The 19,353-nt window shown below is 41.9% G+C and overlaps 5 protein-coding genes across 8 annotated transcripts; 3 read left to right on the top strand and 2 right to left on the bottom strand.

Moving 5' to 3' along the window:
* The first annotated feature begins 919 nt into the window (after positions 1-919).
* Positions 920-5,143, top strand: cnr1 (cannabinoid receptor 1). 2 transcript variants are annotated; one of them, XM_057016951.1, is made up of 2 exons: positions 920-1,221; positions 1,879-5,143. In XM_057016951.1, exon 2 carries the CDS (start codon positions 1,919-1,921, stop codon positions 3,323-3,325), a length of 1,407 nt encoding a protein of 468 aa, XP_056872931.1. In that variant the 5' UTR covers positions 920-1,221; positions 1,879-1,918; the 3' UTR covers positions 3,326-5,143. The 2 variants fall into 2 exon arrangements, with proteins under 2 accessions (XP_056872931.1, XP_056872930.1); XM_057016950.1 differs by having other exon boundaries at positions 923-1,226.
* A 344-nt stretch (positions 5,144-5,487) lies between these two features.
* akirin2 (akirin 2) lies at positions 5,488-8,411 on the top strand. 2 transcript variants are annotated; one of them, XM_057016953.1, is made up of 5 exons: positions 5,489-5,986; positions 6,364-6,498; positions 7,231-7,380; positions 7,473-7,544; positions 7,815-8,411. In XM_057016953.1, exons 1-5 carry the CDS (start codon positions 5,815-5,817, stop codon positions 7,823-7,825), a joined length of 540 nt encoding a protein of 179 aa, XP_056872933.1. In that variant the 5' UTR covers positions 5,489-5,814; the 3' UTR covers positions 7,826-8,411. The 2 variants fall into 2 exon arrangements, with proteins under 2 accessions (XP_056872934.1, XP_056872933.1); XM_057016954.1 differs by lacking the exon at positions 7,473-7,544 and having other exon boundaries at positions 5,488-5,986.
* Positions 8,412-8,762: 351 nt separating this feature from the next.
* On the top strand, positions 8,763-13,178 carry rars2 (arginyl-tRNA synthetase 2, mitochondrial). Its single transcript, XM_057017061.1, has 20 exons — positions 8,763-8,906; positions 9,049-9,122; positions 9,217-9,319; positions 9,753-9,836; positions 9,915-10,015; positions 10,091-10,146; positions 10,262-10,345; positions 10,441-10,517; positions 10,648-10,806; positions 10,923-11,029; positions 11,244-11,339; positions 11,423-11,483; positions 11,608-11,684; positions 11,747-11,871; positions 12,206-12,273; positions 12,366-12,475; positions 12,553-12,648; positions 12,729-12,803; positions 12,881-12,944; positions 13,031-13,178. The coding sequence occupies exons 1-20, from the start codon at positions 8,871-8,873 to the stop codon at positions 13,115-13,117; spliced, it is 1,740 nt and encodes a 579-aa protein (XP_056873041.1). The 5' UTR covers positions 8,763-8,870; the 3' UTR covers positions 13,118-13,178.
* Positions 13,179-13,264: 86 nt separating this feature from the next.
* Positions 13,265-16,180, bottom strand: slc35a1 (solute carrier family 35 member A1). The gene is made up of 8 exons (XM_057017062.1): positions 16,007-16,180; positions 15,557-15,737; positions 14,988-15,147; positions 14,582-14,734; positions 14,377-14,443; positions 14,024-14,200; positions 13,819-13,953; positions 13,265-13,689 (listed from the first exon to the last, which is right to left on the bottom strand). Exons 1-8 carry the CDS (start codon positions 16,014-16,016, stop codon positions 13,556-13,558), a joined length of 1,017 nt encoding a protein of 338 aa, XP_056873042.1. The 5' UTR covers positions 16,017-16,180; the 3' UTR covers positions 13,265-13,555.
* Positions 16,181-16,703: 523 nt separating this feature from the next.
* LOC130516188 (protein yippee-like 5) lies at positions 16,704-18,632 on the bottom strand. 2 transcript variants are annotated; one of them, XM_057017064.1, is made up of 4 exons: positions 18,424-18,632; positions 18,204-18,233; positions 17,746-17,901; positions 16,704-17,476 (listed from the first exon to the last, which is right to left on the bottom strand). In XM_057017064.1, exons 3-4 carry the CDS (start codon positions 17,884-17,886, stop codon positions 17,255-17,257), a joined length of 363 nt encoding a protein of 120 aa, XP_056873044.1. In that variant the 5' UTR covers positions 17,887-17,901; positions 18,204-18,233; positions 18,424-18,632; the 3' UTR covers positions 16,704-17,254. The 2 variants fall into 2 exon arrangements, with proteins under 2 accessions (XP_056873044.1, XP_056873043.1); XM_057017063.1 differs by lacking the exon at positions 18,204-18,233 and having other exon boundaries at positions 18,424-18,630.
* Positions 18,633-19,353: the final 721 nt, after the last annotated feature.

The raw sequence follows: 19,353 nt of genomic DNA on the forward strand, positions 1-19,353 counted from the left end.
GGAATCAATGTACCCCAGCAGGTAATTCACAGAGAACGCTTGGACAGATCCGGGAACATCTAAAGAAGATGGCACCATGATTAAACTTCTGTTATTCTTGATTACAGCAAAGGGAGCGGTCAATGAATTGTTATATTGGCCTAGCTTAGGCTAGTCGAAAAGGAGGTATTGATCTGTGTGGGTGGGTTTTCTATATATCCAGTAAAAAGAGAGGTGACACCATATGATACCAAAATTTCATCAATTGAATTTAAAATCCTTAACCTTGTTGGCGAAGTCCTGCCAGTTTTGGATGTAGTGTGTGGGTTTTCCTACCAGAGGAGCTAAAATGGTGGCTAAATGTTTGGCAATTTTATGTGTGATCTGTTAATGCTGGAGCTCCTCCTTTGTGTATTTTGGGGTGTCCGTAAATTCAAGACACGGCTTCGCCTGGGTACAGGTGGTAACAGAGTCGTAAATATTTTACTACCCTGAATTTGCTGGTTGGATCTTTAAAGGAGCATGATCATTTCTTCACTTTTGACTTTGACACACCAACAGCCAAGAGATCGCCACTGTCGGTTTCTCATCCACAAACTTTACCGACAGTGTTCAGGCCTGCGGCCAGTTTGGCTTGAATTTCAGTGGATTTGGGAAAAAAGCAGGTTTTGCTTCATTCTTTCCACCCCAGCAACAACCCGAAACTGCGTTCACAATTACCTCGTGAATTAAGAAGATAAGACACTTCATTGTCGTGTCTTCACCCCGTTTCCCCCGCTGCTACGTTGTCTGGACGCACAAAGAAGCTTTGGGAATTCAAATCCCTCCTTTTTTATAAGCTCTCCATGGTTGTGATCCCCCCACCCCTCCCCGTTCCTCAGCAGCCCACTTGACAGATTCATGGGTTGGGCAGATAAAGCTATCTGAAAACACGTGATGAGGCTTGTAGGAGCGACGCTTCATAAGTGTGAAGGCTGAAGGAGGGATGAGATGCTGGAGCCTGCAGCAGCAGCAGCAGCGGAGCCAGAGCGCACTCCAAGAGCAACACCTGACTTCTGAAAACCAAGAGATTTGTCACATAGGCTCACCGAATCTGACCAAATGCCATAAGACTTAGGAACAAAACCGTGTTTTCTTGTTGACCTGTCCCCTCCAGAACGCCTCTGTTGGTTGCACGATGCGCTTCTGACTTGGATTAACGCGCGGCGGTAAAGGGCGATTCTGCGCTTTTGGGACAATTATGTAAGGTAAAGAATTTTGTTTTAAACATTTTGGTGTCATCTTGTTTGCCTTGTTTAACCAGTGGATCGAACGTGTTTTGGGTTCCAAAGTGAATGCGCAATATTCTTCGCCGTGGGGCGTTTTAAAAAGCAGATTAAGACAAAGACGGACAGATTTCTCAGGGATATAAATTTTGAGACGCTCTCTACGTTTCTGACACCAAACCAGACTTTCAAGTAGAAGTGCATTGATGTTGTTTTGCACAGCGTTTTCATTTTGATGAGGCTGCATCAGTCGTCGTTAAACTCTTTGTTCATGTCCGTTGCTGAAGTTTTTGATCATTTTGAACATGCACGGACGCGTGATGTAGGATTTTCAAGTACGACTACTGTGGTTTATGGCAGATCTATAGAAAACTCGGCAAAAAGCGATCAATTCAATTCCCACTGCATGAAAATCTCTTTAGTAAATTTTCGACGCAAATCACTCGAGTGCAAAATGTAAATGTTCATTCATGTCGCAGCTTTATTAGTGATTAAATGTAGAAGAATTGTAGTTCTATCCAGGCACAAAATACATTGTCTTTCTGTCCAAATTTGTTGCCCACCTGCTGGTACATTGTGTCTAAAATAACAGCTCTGTTGTGGTGAATTGAAAAAAGAAATGTTGTTTTTGTAGGTTTGCCTCTTAGACCACCGTACTACCATCAGACACAGCCATGAAATCTGTGCTGGACGGTGTGGCGGACACCACCTTCCGGACTATCACGTCAGGTTTGCAGTATCTGGGTTCCAACGACGCCAACTACGACGACCCCCTCAACGATGCCGCCTTTAAAACAGGTTTCTCCCTGCAGAAGCCCTTGTCTGCGTTCCGCAGCAACTCTTTCCCAAACAAGGTGCCTGCAGACGAGGAGCTCATTTTCAAAGGCATTCCCTTCTTCCCTACAAATTCCACCGACCTCTTTGGCAACAGGAACACGACCAGGGATGAGAACAGTATACAATGTGGAGAGAACTTCATGGACATGGAGTGCTTCATGATCCTGACGCCCAGCCAGCAGCTGGCTGTGGCTGTCTTGTCTCTGACTCTGGGCACCTTCACGGTGCTGGAGAACCTGGTGGTGCTCTGCGTCATCTTCCAGTCCCGAACCCTCCGCTGCCGTCCCTCGTACCACTTCATAGGCAGCCTGGCTGTGGCTGACCTGCTGGGAAGCGTCATATTTGTCTACAGCTTTCTGGACTTCCACGTTTTCCACAAGAAAGACAGCCCCAACGTGTTTCTCTTCAAGCTGGGCGGAGTCACGGCATCCTTCACCGCGTCCGTGGGCAGCCTTTTCCTCACCGCCATTGACCGCTACATCTCTATACACCGGCCGCTCGCCTACAGGCGCATCGTGACCCGGACCAAAGCTGTCATTGCCTTCTGCATGATGTGGACCATTTCCATCATCATCGCCGTGCTACCTCTGCTGGGCTGGAACTGCAAACGCCTCAACTCGGTGTGCTCAGACATATTCCCTCTGATTGATGAGAACTACCTGATGTTCTGGATCGGTGTGACCAGCGTGCTGGTTCTGTTCATCATCTACGCCTACATATACATCCTGTGGAAAGCCCACCACCATGCTGTGCGAATGCTGAGCCGCACCTCGCAGAAGAGCCTCGTGGTTTATTCAGCGGAGGGGACCAAAGTCCAGACCACTCGGCCGGAGCAGACCCGCATGGACATCCGCCTGGCCAAGACCCTTGTGCTCATCCTGGTGGTGCTGGTCATCTGCTGGGGCCCGCTGCTCGCCATCATGGTGTACGACCTCTTCTGGAAGATGGACGACAACATCAAGACGGTGTTTGCATTCTGCAGCATGCTGTGCCTGCTCAACTCCACCGTCAACCCCATCATCTACGCCCTGAGGAGCAGAGACCTGCGGCACGCCTTCCTCAGCTCCTGCCACGCCTGCAGGGGCAGCGCCCAGCAGTTGGACAATAGCCTCGAGTCAGACTGTCAGAACAGGAATGTGAACATTTCTGCCAACAGGGCTGCAGAGAGCTGCGTGAAGACCACTGTGAAAATAGCCAAAGTAACAATGTCCGTGTCCACCGAAACATCTGCAGAGGCCGTCTAATGCTCAACTCCTGTAAATGTCTCCCCATCCCCACCACCACCTACAAACAATGCCGTTTAACACGTAAAAAAGAATTTACAGAGAGGAAGAAAACCCACTCCTGAAAAAAAACCACCCTTCCTCCTCAAGTAGGAAATTTAGCAGTCGCATTGTTTAAGGACAATGTGCCAAAGTGCCAAACGGTATTACACGTCCATTAAATCACGTCATGACGATCGGACGGCTGAGTCCGACGCTCGCGACGACATTCACCACATCCAGTTAGTGAAAGCATATTCTATTTTTGTACTGGAATTCAGGTTTTGAAAACATCTATGGGGAAAAAGGGGCTACTGATGTGTTTTTGACTGTCATTTACATTTTAACACGTGTCTGGCACAAAAATAAGACTTCTTCTTGCCTTTATAAAGGCTTCGTGTTACATCTGAAGATTTCCATGAGGAAATGTCCAAAAAGAAAAAAAAAGTTACAGATTTTGATTGTTTCTTTCTACAATTGCCATTAAAGTTGTCATTTTTGTAGTTCATCTGACAACACTCACAATGAGTGGTAAATGTACGAGGACATTTTAAGCACTAACATGTGATTCATACTCTACATATACTGTATAAAAAATATACTCATCTCGTCACAAATAAACCTAAGAGATGGAGATAAATGGACTCGAGGTTGTGGAGAGTGTCAAAACTGGAGCAGTATCTACTACGGCAGAGAGACGCTTGTCCCCTTTGTCCATTTCTTTACAATCTAGCTGTTGCTCTGTCTTTGTTAAGATGTAAACCTACTAACTGTACAGTGTTTTCTTGCTTAATAAAGTGTTTGAATTGACTCCATCAGCTTCACGGCCAGCACAACCACATGCTTCTGGGAGGGAAAAAAAAGTTTGTAATCGGTGGGCTGGTCACCACTGTAGCAAACTAACATTTCTTTGGGCCAAATCTGCTGTCAAGAAACCTATGATTTTATCAATTTCAGCAATGTGTGTGTGCAACCCCATGTGACTTGGTCTATATCTTCAACCCCGAGCCTTTGGACCATTGCAGTGATTGTTTCAGTACTGTTGTTGCAGTGGGGTGTCATTTTGAAAAATAAAAGCAACCTGTGCACAGGCCTGCTAAAGTACTTTTAGCTTAAGTCAATAAAATATGTGTGCTGTTCAATTTACTTATCTACAAGGCAAGGTGATTTGTTCATATTGGTAACTTGAATGGATTTGTGTATGTGAATTGTGTGGAAAATCAACAAACTGGCCTCACCAAAGGAAGTCAAAAGATGTGATGTAGTAATTTTAATTTAGAAATCTCACACTGCAAGTGTTCTGTAGACATGAATCTTGGTGTAATGCTCCAGACAGCCGTTTATCAGTATGCTTCACTGCCTCTTGTATTAATGAGTATTGAAAATCAAAATGTCAACTGTCAAGTGGCTTCTGTGCAGTGGTGGCATCATAATAACTCTAAAAATCACAATCGAGTGTTTTTAATATTGCTGTTTTTGAATAAAGTTGCAGCTGGTTGTCATTTTTGTCTGCATTGTTTAACCTGATGATGACCACAGAAAGCTTGAGTTTACTCGCTGATATATAAAGAAAAACCGAACCGGTTCCATGCGTCAAGCATCCGTGGTGCTTTAGCGCCATCTTGTGGATGATTGCAACAAAAGCATCCTTACAAAAGTGCTCCCTCACGTTTATATTCGTTATGTTACTTGCAGTCGACACCTACACTTGCACACAGAACAATGAGAGTGAGGTGTGATTGGTGAGAAGTCGTTTAGGTTCTTGTGACTTGTCGGAAATAAATGAGTTTTACTGTTGCAGTCCCGTGTATTTTTGTCTGCTCTTCAGAACACCGAAAATGTTAATTAATACTTGTTGCAGGTATTGACATTTCCTGCAATGATTGTGCCGTAATTTAAATACTATTAGTGATGTGATTACTTTTCCGGTAAATACTGATCATAATTGCATAATATTTTTATCGTGAAGGTTTTACAGTAAATGAAATCGAAACTTTTTTTATGTACAGTGTTGGTTTACAGACAGCAAATTTGAAAAAAGCAATCGCATTTAACTCCTCCGGGAAATGTAGTTTTTAAGGACATAAAGGCAACTGGTTAGTAGGATAAAAAAACTACAAGCTGTCATACTGCTGCGCATGCGCAAAACCAACTGCGTCGCCTAACAGTTCGGGCTGTTGCGCCACTGTTTAATCGAGTCGCGCTTCTAAATCTGTTGTCATCGGGGCTGCGCAACATTTAGCTGGGATTTTTTAAAATTCAGAGTAGATCTAGATATAGCGGATGACTTCGGCTATATGAGATTTATCCGCACAAGACAAGCAGAGACGAGATTATCTTTATTTGCGTGAACTCCGGAATCGGTAGCCACAAGCTAGCATTGAAGGCACGCAGCCATAGGGCCCAGTTCCTCCACTGATTCATATCAAATTTCTTTCTGATAGACAATTTTTTAAATACAGTTCGGTGTGATGGCTTGTGGAGCTACTTTGAAACGGACCCTGGACTTTGATCCGCTAATGAACCCCGCTTCGCCTAAACGGAGGAGGTGCACGCCGATGATGTCTCCTGTCTCTTCGCCACAAAAATATTTGCGTATGGAGCCGTCACCCTTCGGTGAAGTGTCGTCCAGACTTACAACAGGTAGCAGATAAATGATAAACCGCATTCATATAATCTTATTTTGGCTCCCAAATAGTATCGCCATCTGGACACCGCAGTACATTTAGTTAGCAAGTATCTAATAGCATTAGCATGTACCGGCTTTTGTGTAAAAACGCTACTTCCGATGCAAATTAACAAACAAAATAACTACAATTGTTAGCATTGCCACTTTTAAAAAGTGTGTGGCCCATGTGATTTCGCAGGGCATAGTTTAATGAATTATGGAAGTGATGGGCAAAGAATCGGGAAACGGATCCCATGTTGTCTTTTAAATGTTGTACACTTGTTGCCGCAAAGTGTTGTCTGGCATATTGAGCTGTGCGTTGCCTAATTTTAGAAATGTCTTTGTGTTTTAGAGCAAATCCTACACAATATCAAGCAAGAATACAAGAGGCTGCAGAAAAGGAGACACCTGGATAATGCTTTCCAGCAGGCAGATGGCTGTTGTCCTCTGGATCTGCAAAGCATTCCCAGTTGCTTAGCTCTACCAGGTGAATGGCATTGAGGGTCTTCAAGAGAAATGCTTGATCCACTTGTTTTTGTTGCAAGTCCTTCTATGCTTTGTTTCTGCTGTACAGCAGTGGTCATCAGCCGAGTCCAACAAGGCCTGTAATCCAGCCGGGCTTTCTGTCCTTCTGGGCCTACAGACAAATGATGATATACACCCGGGAGCCCAGTTTTCTTTTAGGAGGGCTTTTAAGCAGTTGTCTACCTGGTAGTACAGAAACCCCGACTGTATTTTTGAGCTTGTAGGACTGGGCTGATGACCCCTGCTTTGGAACATGCTAGCCATGAAGGTGGTTTATTATACGATATACCATATACCCCTTTTGCACACAAACTGATAACCCGCACACTCCCCAGCTCAGCCTTTTTTGCCTTGTAGCTTCCAGGTCTACTGACAAGTAATAATATACACTATGGACTCTGTCTGTACCTTAGGAAAGGGGATGGAAAGTTCCCTTGTCAGCACAGCAAATGTCTATTGTGGTTCCATTCAGGTCACCTTGTGTTTTTGCTTCTGCATGGACAGCAAAATAAACCATTTGCTGCCATTGATGTAAAATGAGGAACCCTAGTTTTTGTAGTGGCTGTGCACCCACACTGAAGCAGGACACCTTCCAAATGAGACGTGCGGGGAAAAGTCTGGCTGTGGTACAGTGCTCGATGTGCCAAAAATGTTCCATTTTCAGCATTTGATGTCAGTATCTCTCCTCTAACAGGTACATCCTCAGCTGCCACATCTCCCAACAGGAAAGAACAACCTTTATTCTCCCTCAGGCAGGTTGGGATGATCTGTGAAAGACTACTGAAAGAGCGTGAAGACAAAATCCGTGAAGAGTACGACGAGATATTGACGACAAAGCTGGCAGGTCTGTCTGTGTGGTGTTTTTCTTTTCAGTTCTATAAATAACTGCTTTAAGAGCATTTTTGATTCATTTGCCAAAAATGTTTCCTCCAACAGAGCAATATGACGCGTTTGTCAAGTTCACACATGATCAGCTGTTGCGACGGTTTGAAGAACAGCCAGCGAGCTGTAAGTAGTTAATTATAAAACCCGAGTCAGCAGTAAATGCCTGAGAAGGGTTTGTTCACTGTTGGGAATCTGTAAAGGCATCGGAATTTAATATGTCCTATTTCCCTTCAGCTAGTTGAGTTTAATGTTGAGAAATTAGAATAAGCCTTTTTTTTAGCACTAATATTTTTAAAAACTTCAAGTCCAAGATTGCGTGTTAGTCGTTAATGTGAATGATTATATTGATGAAAATGTCCTCACACATTCATTTCAATGTCTTCTTGTCCACAGATGTTTCTTGAGTGTCGGCGTCTGATATGCAGAACTAAATTTGCTGCAAATTACTCCAGGAACTCGACGGGTCTAGTTGGCCGTAATTCCTAGCTGTGCCATTCTGCCTCTATGTGGACTCGCTGCCTCGGGCATCAATTGGTGCCATCAAAGTTTGCTGTGTTTTCCAGGGTTTGGAAGGCTCCCTGCTGCCATCCTGTTCAAGGCTCCAGGACAAGTTGCCTCTTAAATGTCAATATTTATTTGGATTTGTTCTGATGCCTGCATTAAGGCTGGCTCCTGCCTCCATAAAAGGCCTTTTATATTTTATTTTGTCTTTTTTACAGAGAAGAATTTAGTTGTGTTGATTCTCTGTCAAACATTTCTAAAAAGGGAGTGAACATTTAATCAAGGCTGCCTTCAGTCCGGAGTGCAGGCATCTTGGCCTATCTTCATTGTTTTAAACTGTACTGGTGATTACTGCTATATTATGTTTGTATACACTGTACACTGTCTTTATTTTTTCTTTTGCTTGACTTTCATTCATTGTATCAAATAATTGTTTTATTTGCTGTTGGTATTCGAGAGCTGTAATTAAAAAAGTAACCTGTTTACACACCTTTTTCAGTGTTAATTCAGTTTTGATGGTATCCTGAACATGTGCAGGTTTTAACTGGGTGAGTGCAAGAGTGCTCTTTAAATGGAGGATTTCTCTGTTGTGATAAGCTCACAGTATTTCTAAGAGTGCCAAACATATTAGCGTTCCAAGTATTTAAAGATAGTTGGGGAAAAAGATGTAAATGTTAAAGTTCAGTAGCAGCACCTCTAAACTGGAACTTAGTCGGTTATCAATGAAATACGGAGCCGGTCGCACCGGCGAGAGATGCCGTGAATGAAATCGAGCGCACCATGTCTGCGTAAAACGCGTAATGCGGATTAAAGCTCCTGATTGGTCAGCTAAATAGGAAGTGGCGTAGTTAAGGCGGAAGTGCAATAGCAGCAATGAACATGTGATGTGTTTTCATTGAAATTAATGCCAGTTTTTCTAACAAATTTAATACAGTATGTATCAACGGCATGGCGTGTTTCTTTAGACAAAGAATTGCGGAAAAGGTAAAACAAGGCATTAAATGTGACACGACAGGCTAGTACTAAGTTGTCAGCTTTGACCCTTGTGACGACAACATTGTCTTGGGTAAACCTGCCAGAATAGATGTACGTTTTTAATTGGAATTAATTTTGTACATAACTACAGTTGGGCAAGAAGCTGCAACAGTCGGAGGATGCCATCACGCCAGCTCTGTCAGCAGTTCCAGTATTTAGGAAACAGTTAAGGGTTTTCATTCACCATGACCTCTCCAATAGGTACCTTGTTAGTGCTAAACCTCTGTAGTTACAGCTTTCTGGACCTTTTCTCCCTCAGGCAAACTACTGATTTTAAACTGTCAATCAGCACATTACGAGTCCGGGGGGTTTTACCGTCCAGTGGTGACATTCAGCTGCAGACAGAACATTTAGCCTCTCAGGTGAGATCCCTCTTCAAAGTTCTGATTTCATAACACATAATAGTGAATAAAAAGGCTGTGAATATTGTACTGTTAACTGTATAATAGATCTCCTGTTTATGCTCTGAAAAAGTGTAATCAACATCTTTTGTTTAGATCCTTTAAAGGAACAATTTCTTTATAATTTATATGATTTTGTTAATCAAGAATAACTATATGGATAACTGCAGCCCTGGGGGATACCAGTGTTATTATTGGTGTTAATAACGGGTTTTCACACGTGTTTCCAACTGCAGCATCGGCTCCCATGTTGAATTGATGGAAACTGACTTTTAGGTTTTAGCTAGTTTTGAATGTTTTGTCCTTATCACAAATGTTTAAAAGCTCTTATTTATTAGAAGTGATCCCTTAATATGTAGTAATTTGTCATTAAGGTCCTCTTTTTGTTATTCAGTTAAATCCTGACAGTGTGGTGGAAGCTGTATCTGCTGGATCTGGTGTGATCAACTTCAAAGTTCATCGCAAGCTACTTGTCCAGGTTTTTTCACTTATTCTCCAGCTGTGGCAAAAGGAGCAATTTTGGCTGCACCTGCTGAATTTAATCTGCTTACTTTAGAAAATTTTGGCACCATTTGGAAAGGGCCATGATGAGAGTTTTGGATTAAACAGTGACCTTCTCAGGTCTCTTAGTAGAGGAACGACATTAGTCGAGTTCAGGTATGTTTGTTCTTTTAATGTGGCGTCAAGATCAACATGGATGTTGCTGAGCAACACTGTGTTTTCCTGTTGCAGCTCTCCAAATATTGCAAAAAAATTCCACGCTGGACATTTGCGATCCACAGTTATTGGTGAGGTTTTTCAGTATCTGCCTTGTTTTGTTGTTTTGTTTGTTTTTTTTTTAACTTTAGGACGTTATTATTTGTCAGTTTCGGTCTGTTTATGAAATTCAGTTTCCCTGTCCAGGCAACTTCATCGCTAATCTAAAGCAGACTCTCGGAAACAACGTTATTCGAATGAACTACCTTGGAGACTGGGGTATGCAGTTTGGTGAGTGCATTTTATACAAAACTAGTAATCTCTGGTCTGGTTGGGACCTGAAAGCTCCGCAGTGTGTGAACAGTGTTTGCTGCGTGTGATTTTAGGCTTGTTGGGAGCCGGTTTTGACCAATATGGATCTCAGGAGAATCTAAAACAGAATCCCTTACAGCACTTATTTGAGGTGAATCGATACTGAAGATATCTGAGAAGTGCAATCACTCTGTGCAGTCTGAGGTTTTTCCTGCCCAACACTAAAGATGTAGAGATGTCATTTTGGAAAGTTGTTATTATGTATATATATTTTTTCACAGGTTTATGTTACAGTGAATCAGGAAGCAGAGCACAATGAGCAGATGAAGCAGGCGGCCAGAGATTTCTTTCGACGGCTGGAGCAGCACGAGAACAAGGCCGTGTCTTTATGGAAGCAATTCAGAGAGATCACAGTGGAGGAGTACCAACGTGTTTACAAGGTTCCTCCATCTGGTCACAGTAACAGCTCATAATGCATGAGGAGGAAACCTCCCAGAATAAGCTCATCTGTTGTAAAGAACAGCTAATATCCTCACGCTCCTTTGATTTATTTTAGCGATTAGGAGTCCGCTTTGATATTTACTCAGGGGAGTCTTGTCATCAAGATGGAGTGGAGGAGGTGCTGCAGCAGCTGCAGGGACGAGGCCTGTTGAAAACCTCAGAGTATGTAACTGTGTGTGTGTGTGTGTGTGACGCTAATAAACACTTCTAGAGGCCATTCGGTTATGCCCGTTGCATATTCATATCCCTTTTGAAGTATTATAAAGAGACAGAAGGGCGTTTTCGCATCTGACTGTAACCACGCTTATTTCAAATTGCTAAATTCTGGTGATTGTTGATTGCTGATGGTTCGATGGAAAACTGTGCATATTTACAGTAAAGGAACCGGCGTCGTGGATCTTTCCCCCGATGGAGACATGAGCAATGTCTGTACGCTGCTCCGCAGCGACGGTACCAGTCTCTACATCACCAGGTTTGAACTCTGAAGCCCAATCTTCCAACAAATGACTGAACTTCGGAAGCAGGGATGGGATAATATGTCTTATCCCATTTCAGAGACATTGCTGCAGCCATCGACAGGATGAACAAATACAGTTTTGATGAGATGATTTATGTGGTGAGTAAACCGATATGAAACATCCACAGGATAAATACCGACTGCCGCTGATCTGTGATTGTGTCCGGACGTAGATTTCTTCTTGCCAGGATAACGTTGATGTTGCTCTTTATTTCCTTTCAAGACGGACAAAAGCCAGTCGAACCACTTCAGCCAGCTGTTCCAGCTTTTGCACACGTTGGGACATCCCTGGGCAGACAGGTAGCAATAGTCTGCTTGCACTTATACTTTTTAGTTGAAGATAATGTCTCCTCTGTTTTCAGATGTCAGCATGTGCCCTTTGGTCTGGTGCGGGGCATGAAAACCCGCAGTGGCGAGGTGGTGTTTCTGGAGGACGTGCTGGATGAAGCTCGAACCAGAATGCTGCGCAACATGGAGCAGTCTAAAAGTAAAATCCGCCCCACCTTCAGGATTTAATTTACACACTTGACCTGATCAGCTGTTTGATGTGAAAGACAAACAGGATAAGGCTGACCTTTGACCAAGAGATGTGCATTGTTGCCGCAGCCAGTCTGTTACTCTTTTACTGGTTTTATATTATCTTCCCCTTCTCTTAAAAGTAGCTGAGGGGAACTTGATGCTAAATGCATTACTGGGTTCAGTTTAACTGTAATTAATAATATATATTTTATTCATAGTATAATTAGATCAATGAATATCCATAAGATTGGTGCTGAAAAGTTTGTATTAAGGGTCAAGGATGATTATTACTCTGCCTTCAGCCACAAAGGAAATGGAGAACCCAGAAGAAACAGCAGAGAAAGTGGGAATCACTGCTCTCATCGTCCAGGTAAACTGGGACATCAAAGCACAACCGCTTAGATTTAACTGTCATGCATCTGCGATCATCTGTGTTGATGGGTTTTTTGGATTTTCTGTCAGGATTTCAAAGGTCCTCTGCTGTCAGACTACACGTTTGACTGGGACCGGGTGCTGCAGGCTCAGGGGGACACGGGAGTGTTTCTGCAGTACACACATGCACGACTCTGCAGGTTCACCCTTAAGTTGAAACTCATAGGATTTAAACCAGTTTAACTCGAATGCATTTGTCACAGTGTTGTTATTGCAGCCTGATGCGGAGCAGCGAAGCGGCAGGAGCGTGTGAATTTGACCCATCCCTCCTGCTCGACCGCACGAGCATCACCGTCCTGCAGCACCTTCTACGGTCAGCGAACACGTCTTAGATTACACGCAGCAGTCAACTGTGACCAAAGCAGGCGTGATTCATCTGCACCTTGTTTGCAGCTATGACGAGGTGCTCCACCAGTCGGCTCAGGATCTGCAGCCCAAACATCTGGTCAACTTTTTACTGAAGCTCAGGTAGGAGAGAGGAGTGTGTGTGTATATGTATCTGTGTTTGCTGCATTTTAATTGGGCTAATCTGTCATCACTGGCAGTCACCTGATTGCCTCAGCACACAGAGAGTTACCAGTGAAGGGAAGCTCGCGGGAGGTTGCACAGGTACACAGTGTTTGATTTAAATGTAAAACTGCCTCAAATATTATGGCGACGCGGTATAATTCTGTCTTGCTGGTTTTACACAACAGGCTAGGTTGCGGCTGTTCAGCGGGGCACGCTCAGTCCTGGCCAACGGGATGAGGATCTTGGGCATCACACCAGTTGAAAGAATGTAAATGTCAAAACGGTTGTAAAGTTAAAGTTTTCAGTTTAAATAAAAAATGTTTCTTTTTACAACCGGGCGTCTTGGAATGAAAACTACGCTGTCAACATTTCTTGACAGGATGTTGATGTGTTTACAGTCAGTAACAGTTGTGACGTCATCGCACTTTAAAAATCACTTTTAATAGAAACGGATGCAACAGATTTCATTTGGGGAGAAAATAAAAATCACACACAGGATTTGTAAAAACTAAATTAGACATACAGTCAGCAACTGTGGTTATTTCAAGTCTCCATTTATGATTCGGACTCATTCAGAATCAAGAATATAAGAACGTAGGACACCAACATTGCACATTGGAAATGCTATAAAACCTTCGTCATTACAGAGCAGTAACAGTTCTGTATGGAATTATAAACGCGCACTTGCAGATATGTAAAAGCTTCAAGGCTCACACCATGATCAGTTTCTCTTTGGAATCGTGGGGCAAGTCCTGCCGTCTCAGCTTGGACGTGTCCTGCTTTGGGAGCCCATACAAGTAGATGGCCACGCACACCAAGATGGCTCCAGAAGCAAATGACAGCGCTGTGTAAGAAAGAGCAACTCAGACATTTCCAAAAAAATGTGGTTTTTATGTGTCATTTCTGCCTGGAAACTTAAGCCCGTGCAGAAATATATCAGTAACGTAACAATTTTAAAAGACATCCGACGTACTTATCTGAAGTCCGAACAAGATGACTGATGCAACGGTTGACAGGACAATGGCGGCTGCAGCGGAGAAGCCCTTCATAATGTTATCTGTGTACTTCACCACCACAGATGTGTATAGGCCACCCACACTGGCCAAGACTGGAGGTGCAAGGGTAAAGTCACACGGAGGAAGCATTTGTAGAAAATACTTTTGCTTTATTACACTTACATACTACGAAGCAGACCCAGGAGGTGTACCCAAAGAAGAAGCCTTTCTCCAGGACCTTTTCACCATCGTTGACGTAAACGCCAATCAAGGTGACCACGATGCCGGACAGGTACATCTGGATGTTTCTCACCCACAGAGATGTATCGGAGCTCTTTAACACCTTCTCAAAGTACACACCTTGATCAAAAAAAGACAACAATATCAGCATTACATATTGAAAGGGCATGAGGCAGCGTCACTGGCTCAGCAGTGGCCGCAAGTTTGAAGCTTTCGGGATTTTGGCTGTATTAGAGCCACTTCCAGAATGATTTTGAAAGAATTATGTGATAATAATGACCTCTTCTTTATTATACCTGCAAATCCTGAGCAAAGGACAGCGACAGCAATGGCAACGAAGCCCACCAAAGGATTCTGTTCGACCTGAAAACGGGGAAGGATACATCAACTGCAGTTTGATGTTGGATATTTGCTGAAAATCTGAATCGTGACAGTGAGCCAGTGGGCATAATTATTAAATCGGAGCTACTTTTTACATAGTTTCACTCAAACCACACCTACCAGAACCTTTGAGGCCTCTGCCGGCTTCCACTGGACCAGAATGACGCCCCCACAGAGCACGAATACCGAGAACCACTGCAGTCGACTGAGAGAGCGGTTCAGCATGAGGACGGTGCACAACGCCGTGCACGGGATCTTCAGCTGATAGGTCACCTGCAAAGGGAAACACATTCATACGTCAATTTCTTTTATTTGTCATTAATATTGGCCTGAAAAACATAATTACCTGAAAATAATAAGAGTAAATTAATATTTTCTATTTCTATAATAAAAGTGCCAGTTAATATCTATTCCTTTTCTCTTATCTGCCTTGTGATCTATAAAGTGTGTAAAAACTGTGGGAAGCCGAACAGATTCTTCAACACACCTAGACATTGTTTAAACTACGACAGCGTTCAGTTTGTACCTGATAAACAGCAGCATCAAGGTTACTCAGAGCGAGAAAGGCCATGTTATTCTGAACCGCATACACTACTGAGGGTACGCTCAGCTTCAGCAGCTCTTTTGGACTGCAGAAAACATGCTCCACGATGGCGTTCTTCAGTCTGACCGGACTTCCTGTTTCTCTGGAACACAAAACAAATAAAGAAACATTTATGAGGAGTAAATTACCCCTTTTTGCCACAAATAAGAATGAATTCGGTACACTCTCCGGGGCTTGAGTTAATCCATTTGTTTTTCTCATTCTAACTTTTACCTGTCATTTAGAATTTATTTTCTGATTTTATACACATTAGTCACATTTGCTACGTTTCACATTGGATACTTGAGATGACTGCATGGTTTTTGCCAAGCACAGAGAATGCCCGTTAATGAAACTAGCTTTCATTTATTTGAATGTGCAAAATCTTTAGTGCTGTCTGTGAACAAGCACAAGGCATCATACATGAGTGCAGACTGAGTAAGGACATTTCATACCCGTAGACGTCATAAATGAGTTAATTGAATTCTGTCAACAGCCTCATAATCACTTACTTTATAAGCATCCCCAGACTCAGTATTAATTTAACGACCTCAGTGATGCAGACCGCAGTCGTGGAGAAATACAGATCTCCTGATGGGATTGTTCTTGTGTACCGAAGTGCTACTGTATATGTAGCTGCCACCAGTGTCATCACTGTGAGACAGTACAGCTTGAAGACCACACTCACATTTTCTGAGAAGAAATAAGGAGAAAATGTCACGGTCGAGTAGATATGAACTAAACTAACGGTCATTACTCCTGCGTATTATATATGACCGTGTGCAACAATGAGAAACAATCAAGCGCAGCATTCTTTAAGCAAATTCTAAACAGAAACTTATGCAGAATGTAACTTATCAATCCTGTGTTTTGTAATCGTCTGCTGATAACGGTGATATTACTACAGGCACAGCGATAATATTAGCCTATGAAGCTAGTTAAAATTCGCTGTTTAATCTCACCAGCGGCCATCGTTGCTCTGGTTTGTGTTCGTCCCGGTGACACGTATCAGTTTTTCAAGTTACATGCTGTTAAAGCTGTTTAAAATTTCCTTATATATAGGTTTAAAAAGGGGACATAAGGACGGGAAACCGTTTCATTCGCTACTGCCTGGGACGTCTAAGTTCCTGCATTTCCCATGATGCATCACGAGTCAACTTCACGAGGAGCGTTTGTTTTGTTGTTACTGTCACGCGTTTCCTCGTGCTCACAGAAACACGTGTATTAATGCAGCATAAAACAAAACAAAACCTTGCCTTTATACTCATCTAAACCATTGCAAATAATAAAACAGTGGTGGGAAGTTTTTTCAATGGTTTAGATCCATAGGTTTCGCCATTGTATAATTAAAACTGTTTATATAGTGTAAATAAAAATAAAAATTTGACTTTTACACAAGATTTTACACTAATAAATAGTTTGTACTTTGGCCCTGTTTGTCAATTCTGGGCTACTGGAGAAATATCAATATAGATGAATATCCCAGTTAGTTAGCAATTCCTACAAAAAGTGGGTATATTACATTATGTTTATGAATACATATTATAAAAATGTATTCTATCCTGGATCGTTTTTTATCACAAGTGTGTGTAAAAAATCAGGTTTTTAAAATAATATAATAATTTAATAATAAAATCAACAAACTGAATGCAAAAGACGTGTTTTCATCATCACCATTTATAATACAAAATAAAGTGGAGTTATTCGTTTTTCCATTGCCTCTACTGTTATTAAAACCTACAGGTTTGACTTGGGTTTGATAACACCATTAATATTTCCTCTCTTTCTGTTTCTTATTAACAAACTTTTTTCTAGAGGCTAACTATAGAGGCTGCAAAATCAAATGTAATTTTAATATTATTTGGAATGATTTCTAGCATAGTGTCACAGTAAATAAGAGCGGGAAATGTATTGCACAGCAGAAACTGCAGGAGCTAAGTGTTATTTCACCAGCATTTTACAAACATCACTTCCTGTTGGGCACAAACAGAAGCTGCAGGGAGGTTGGGAAAATGGTGTCATTATCCACCACTGAACCAAATCACAGATGTTCTAAGTTACGAGAAAATGTCCACAGTTGACGTTATAAATATGGTGCACAGAACAAACAGTTGTCGTAGCTCTGATCACGAGTGGAACACCATCCATACACTTAGAGGAGCTGCTGCTGTTTGCATGGATTGAGCATCACGATGGCAACACAATGAAACTCATGAGTCGTCAGAGGGAACATGCTCAAAGCCTTCGCTCTCCCTCACCAGCGCTCTCTCCAAGATGACACGGCCCTCCTTGTAACGCTGACTTTCCTCTGTAGCAAACTCGTACATCCAGCCCAGTTTGCTGTTGCAGTTCTTGCAGCTGACGTCCCGCACCATGTGTCTCCCCGTCAGCATCACTCTGTCTTGCACCTCACTGTGCTGCAGATTCACAACCTGGAAACCAGCAGTCAGATACTGTAGTGTGAAGTCCAGATATCTATTTTTTTAATAGTTGCAAATCAATACATTAATGTTAATTTAAGTGACAGATCTAGTAAAATTCTGTCTATCCATAGTGGCAAAAACCAAATCAATGATTATTTTAAATCAATATAAAGGCAGAAGTATGTCACAGACATACACAACTAAAATGGCAGTGGCAATCATGGGATGGGTGAGCAAGTGTTTTAAATATCGCTGGATTAAACTTTGCTGACAGATACCTTGTTGAACAGGAAAGCTCGGCCTGTGGCTCCAGTGAACCGCGTTGAGATGAGCTCAGCTCGGTTGGTCAGAATGGTGTCACAATTGGCGCAAGAGAAGAGGCGAGCTCCGCCGATGTGATCCAAGAAGATCCTCCCCATCGTGGGAACAAACAGCTAGTAAAAAAACCCAAAAAATTCCTCTTAGAACCGCTTTGAGTGACAATAGCAAAAAAGCTAGATATAATTGCGTTCTTTAGAGTCAAAAGGTTGTAGACTTGGAGATGTCAGTGATGCATTATGATGATTGATGATGACAATTAGTGAATTACATTGACTGCTTATTCAAAATTGATTATAGGTCATATAATAAATGTCTATGATTATAAAAGTTTGCTTTTAAAAAAAATCTTTTAAGAATTGTGCGACGCAGATACATCTAGTTGTGACTGGGGAGTATATGAATGTCCAGAGCTCACCTGAATGCATCATATGGATTGTCAACAAAGCTTAGCACAAGACAAAAACTGTTAACAGCTTATTTTTCAGTGAAATAGAACAAGGAAGAAGTAAGGCCCTGAAACACAAAACACTCACGTAACGGCTACTGCTTAAATACGTACGTGGCAAAAATGGATAAAGAATGTCGACGCCATAAAGACTGTTGCTAAGAGGGCAGTGTTAACTCAAATGACTTACCTCGCAACGTTAGCTAGTACACCTCTACTTAGGTGACAAATGGTGACTCTGTAGCCCCAGACCTTTAATTTTCCTGGTTGCCTTTAAAGTAAAGAAACAATATGTTTGTGTCGTTGTTGCATTTAACAACAATAACGCAATATTTGACGTAATCAGCCAGCTACAAAAGCAGAAGATAGCTAGTGATAATGAGAGAAATTATTTCTGGGTAGACGTTTCAAAGTAAGAGAATGCTGGCACTGTATACCGGTATTCAATTTTTTATTACTAAACATAATACCAAACATCCAGACTGTAATTCGTGATATAATTGTCTTCGCTCTCATTATTATGATCACTAGATTATAAATAGCAGTAGTATCATGATAGTTATCATGAAAGTTAATATATGCTTTTATTTTGAATACCACCCTTATTAATTTCCGTTTCCCCTCTCTAAATAACACAAACCTGCACGTGATATTTTGACGCCACAAGGGGCGCAAATCACAGTTTTACGCACGCACGTCTCAATGTTTCGTGCTTCAAGCGTTTACTTTTTTTAAAAAAACGACTGGCCAGACAATTTGCAACAATACGTCCTGTTTTTTTTTGTTTGTTTTTTTAGTACAATCCGATATGAATTTGAAAGATAATGGAATTATTTAGACATTTAGTAGGTCAGTAATATGATTGTGTAAAATAACATTTATCTTTTTAATTTATTGTATTATAACTCACTCTATTCCATGTTTAGAGGTCTACCGTGTAAATTTGGTAATACTCCCATTTCAAAAAAACTGTCAACATACAAACATACAGTATATAACTCTTTCAATTAATCTCATGGTGACTAAAATAATGGCTTGATTCAAGACACAATGTAGTAAATTCTATGTGTTAAACTTGATAATTGCATGTTCTAAAAGATGAATTCATGTGACCAGAGTA

The sequence above is a fragment of the Takifugu flavidus genome, chromosome 19 (genome assembly GCF_003711565.1).
Source record: "Takifugu flavidus isolate HTHZ2018 chromosome 19, ASM371156v2, whole genome shotgun sequence".
NCBI classification, from domain to species: domain Eukaryota; kingdom Metazoa; phylum Chordata; class Actinopteri; order Tetraodontiformes; family Tetraodontidae; genus Takifugu; species Takifugu flavidus.

Coding starts and splice junctions, on each gene's coding strand:
- cnr1 (XM_057016951.1), top strand. CDS start 1,919: ATGAAATCTGTGCTGGACGGTGTGGCGGACACCACCTTCCGGACTATC.
- LOC130516188 (XM_057017064.1), bottom strand. CDS start 17,886: ATGGGGAGGATCTTCTTGGATCACATCGGCGGAGCTCGCCTCTTCTCT. Junction 17,477..17,745: donor GAGCTTTCCTGTTCAACAAG/GTATCTGTCAGC, acceptor GCTGGTTTCCAG/GTTGTGAATCTGCAGCACAG.
- rars2 (XM_057017061.1), top strand. CDS start 8,871: ATGGCGTGTTTCTTTAGACAAAGAATTGCGGAAAAG. Junction 10,147..10,261: donor TTTGCGATCCACAGTTATTG/GTGAGGTTTTTC, acceptor TTCCCTGTCCAG/GCAACTTCATCGCTAATCTA. Junction 10,518..10,647: donor CCTTACAGCACTTATTTGAG/GTGAATCGATAC, acceptor ATTTTTTCACAG/GTTTATGTTACAGTGAATCA.
- akirin2 (XM_057016953.1), top strand. CDS start 5,815: ATGGCTTGTGGAGCTACTTTGAAACGGACCCTGGACTTTGATCCGCTA. Junction 5,987..6,363: donor GTCGTCCAGACTTACAACAG/GTAGCAGATAAA, acceptor TTTGTGTTTTAG/AGCAAATCCTACACAATATC. Junction 7,381..7,472: donor ATTGACGACAAAGCTGGCAG/GTCTGTCTGTGT, acceptor TTCCTCCAACAG/AGCAATATGACGCGTTTGTC.
- slc35a1 (XM_057017062.1), bottom strand. Junction 14,444..14,581: donor CAGAGGCCTCAAAGGTTCTG/GTAGGTGTGGTT, acceptor CCCCGTTTTCAG/GTCGAACAGAATCCTTTGGT. Junction 13,690..13,818: donor CTTGTTCGGACTTCAGATAA/GTACGTCGGATG, acceptor TTTCTTACACAG/CGCTGTCATTTGCTTCTGGA.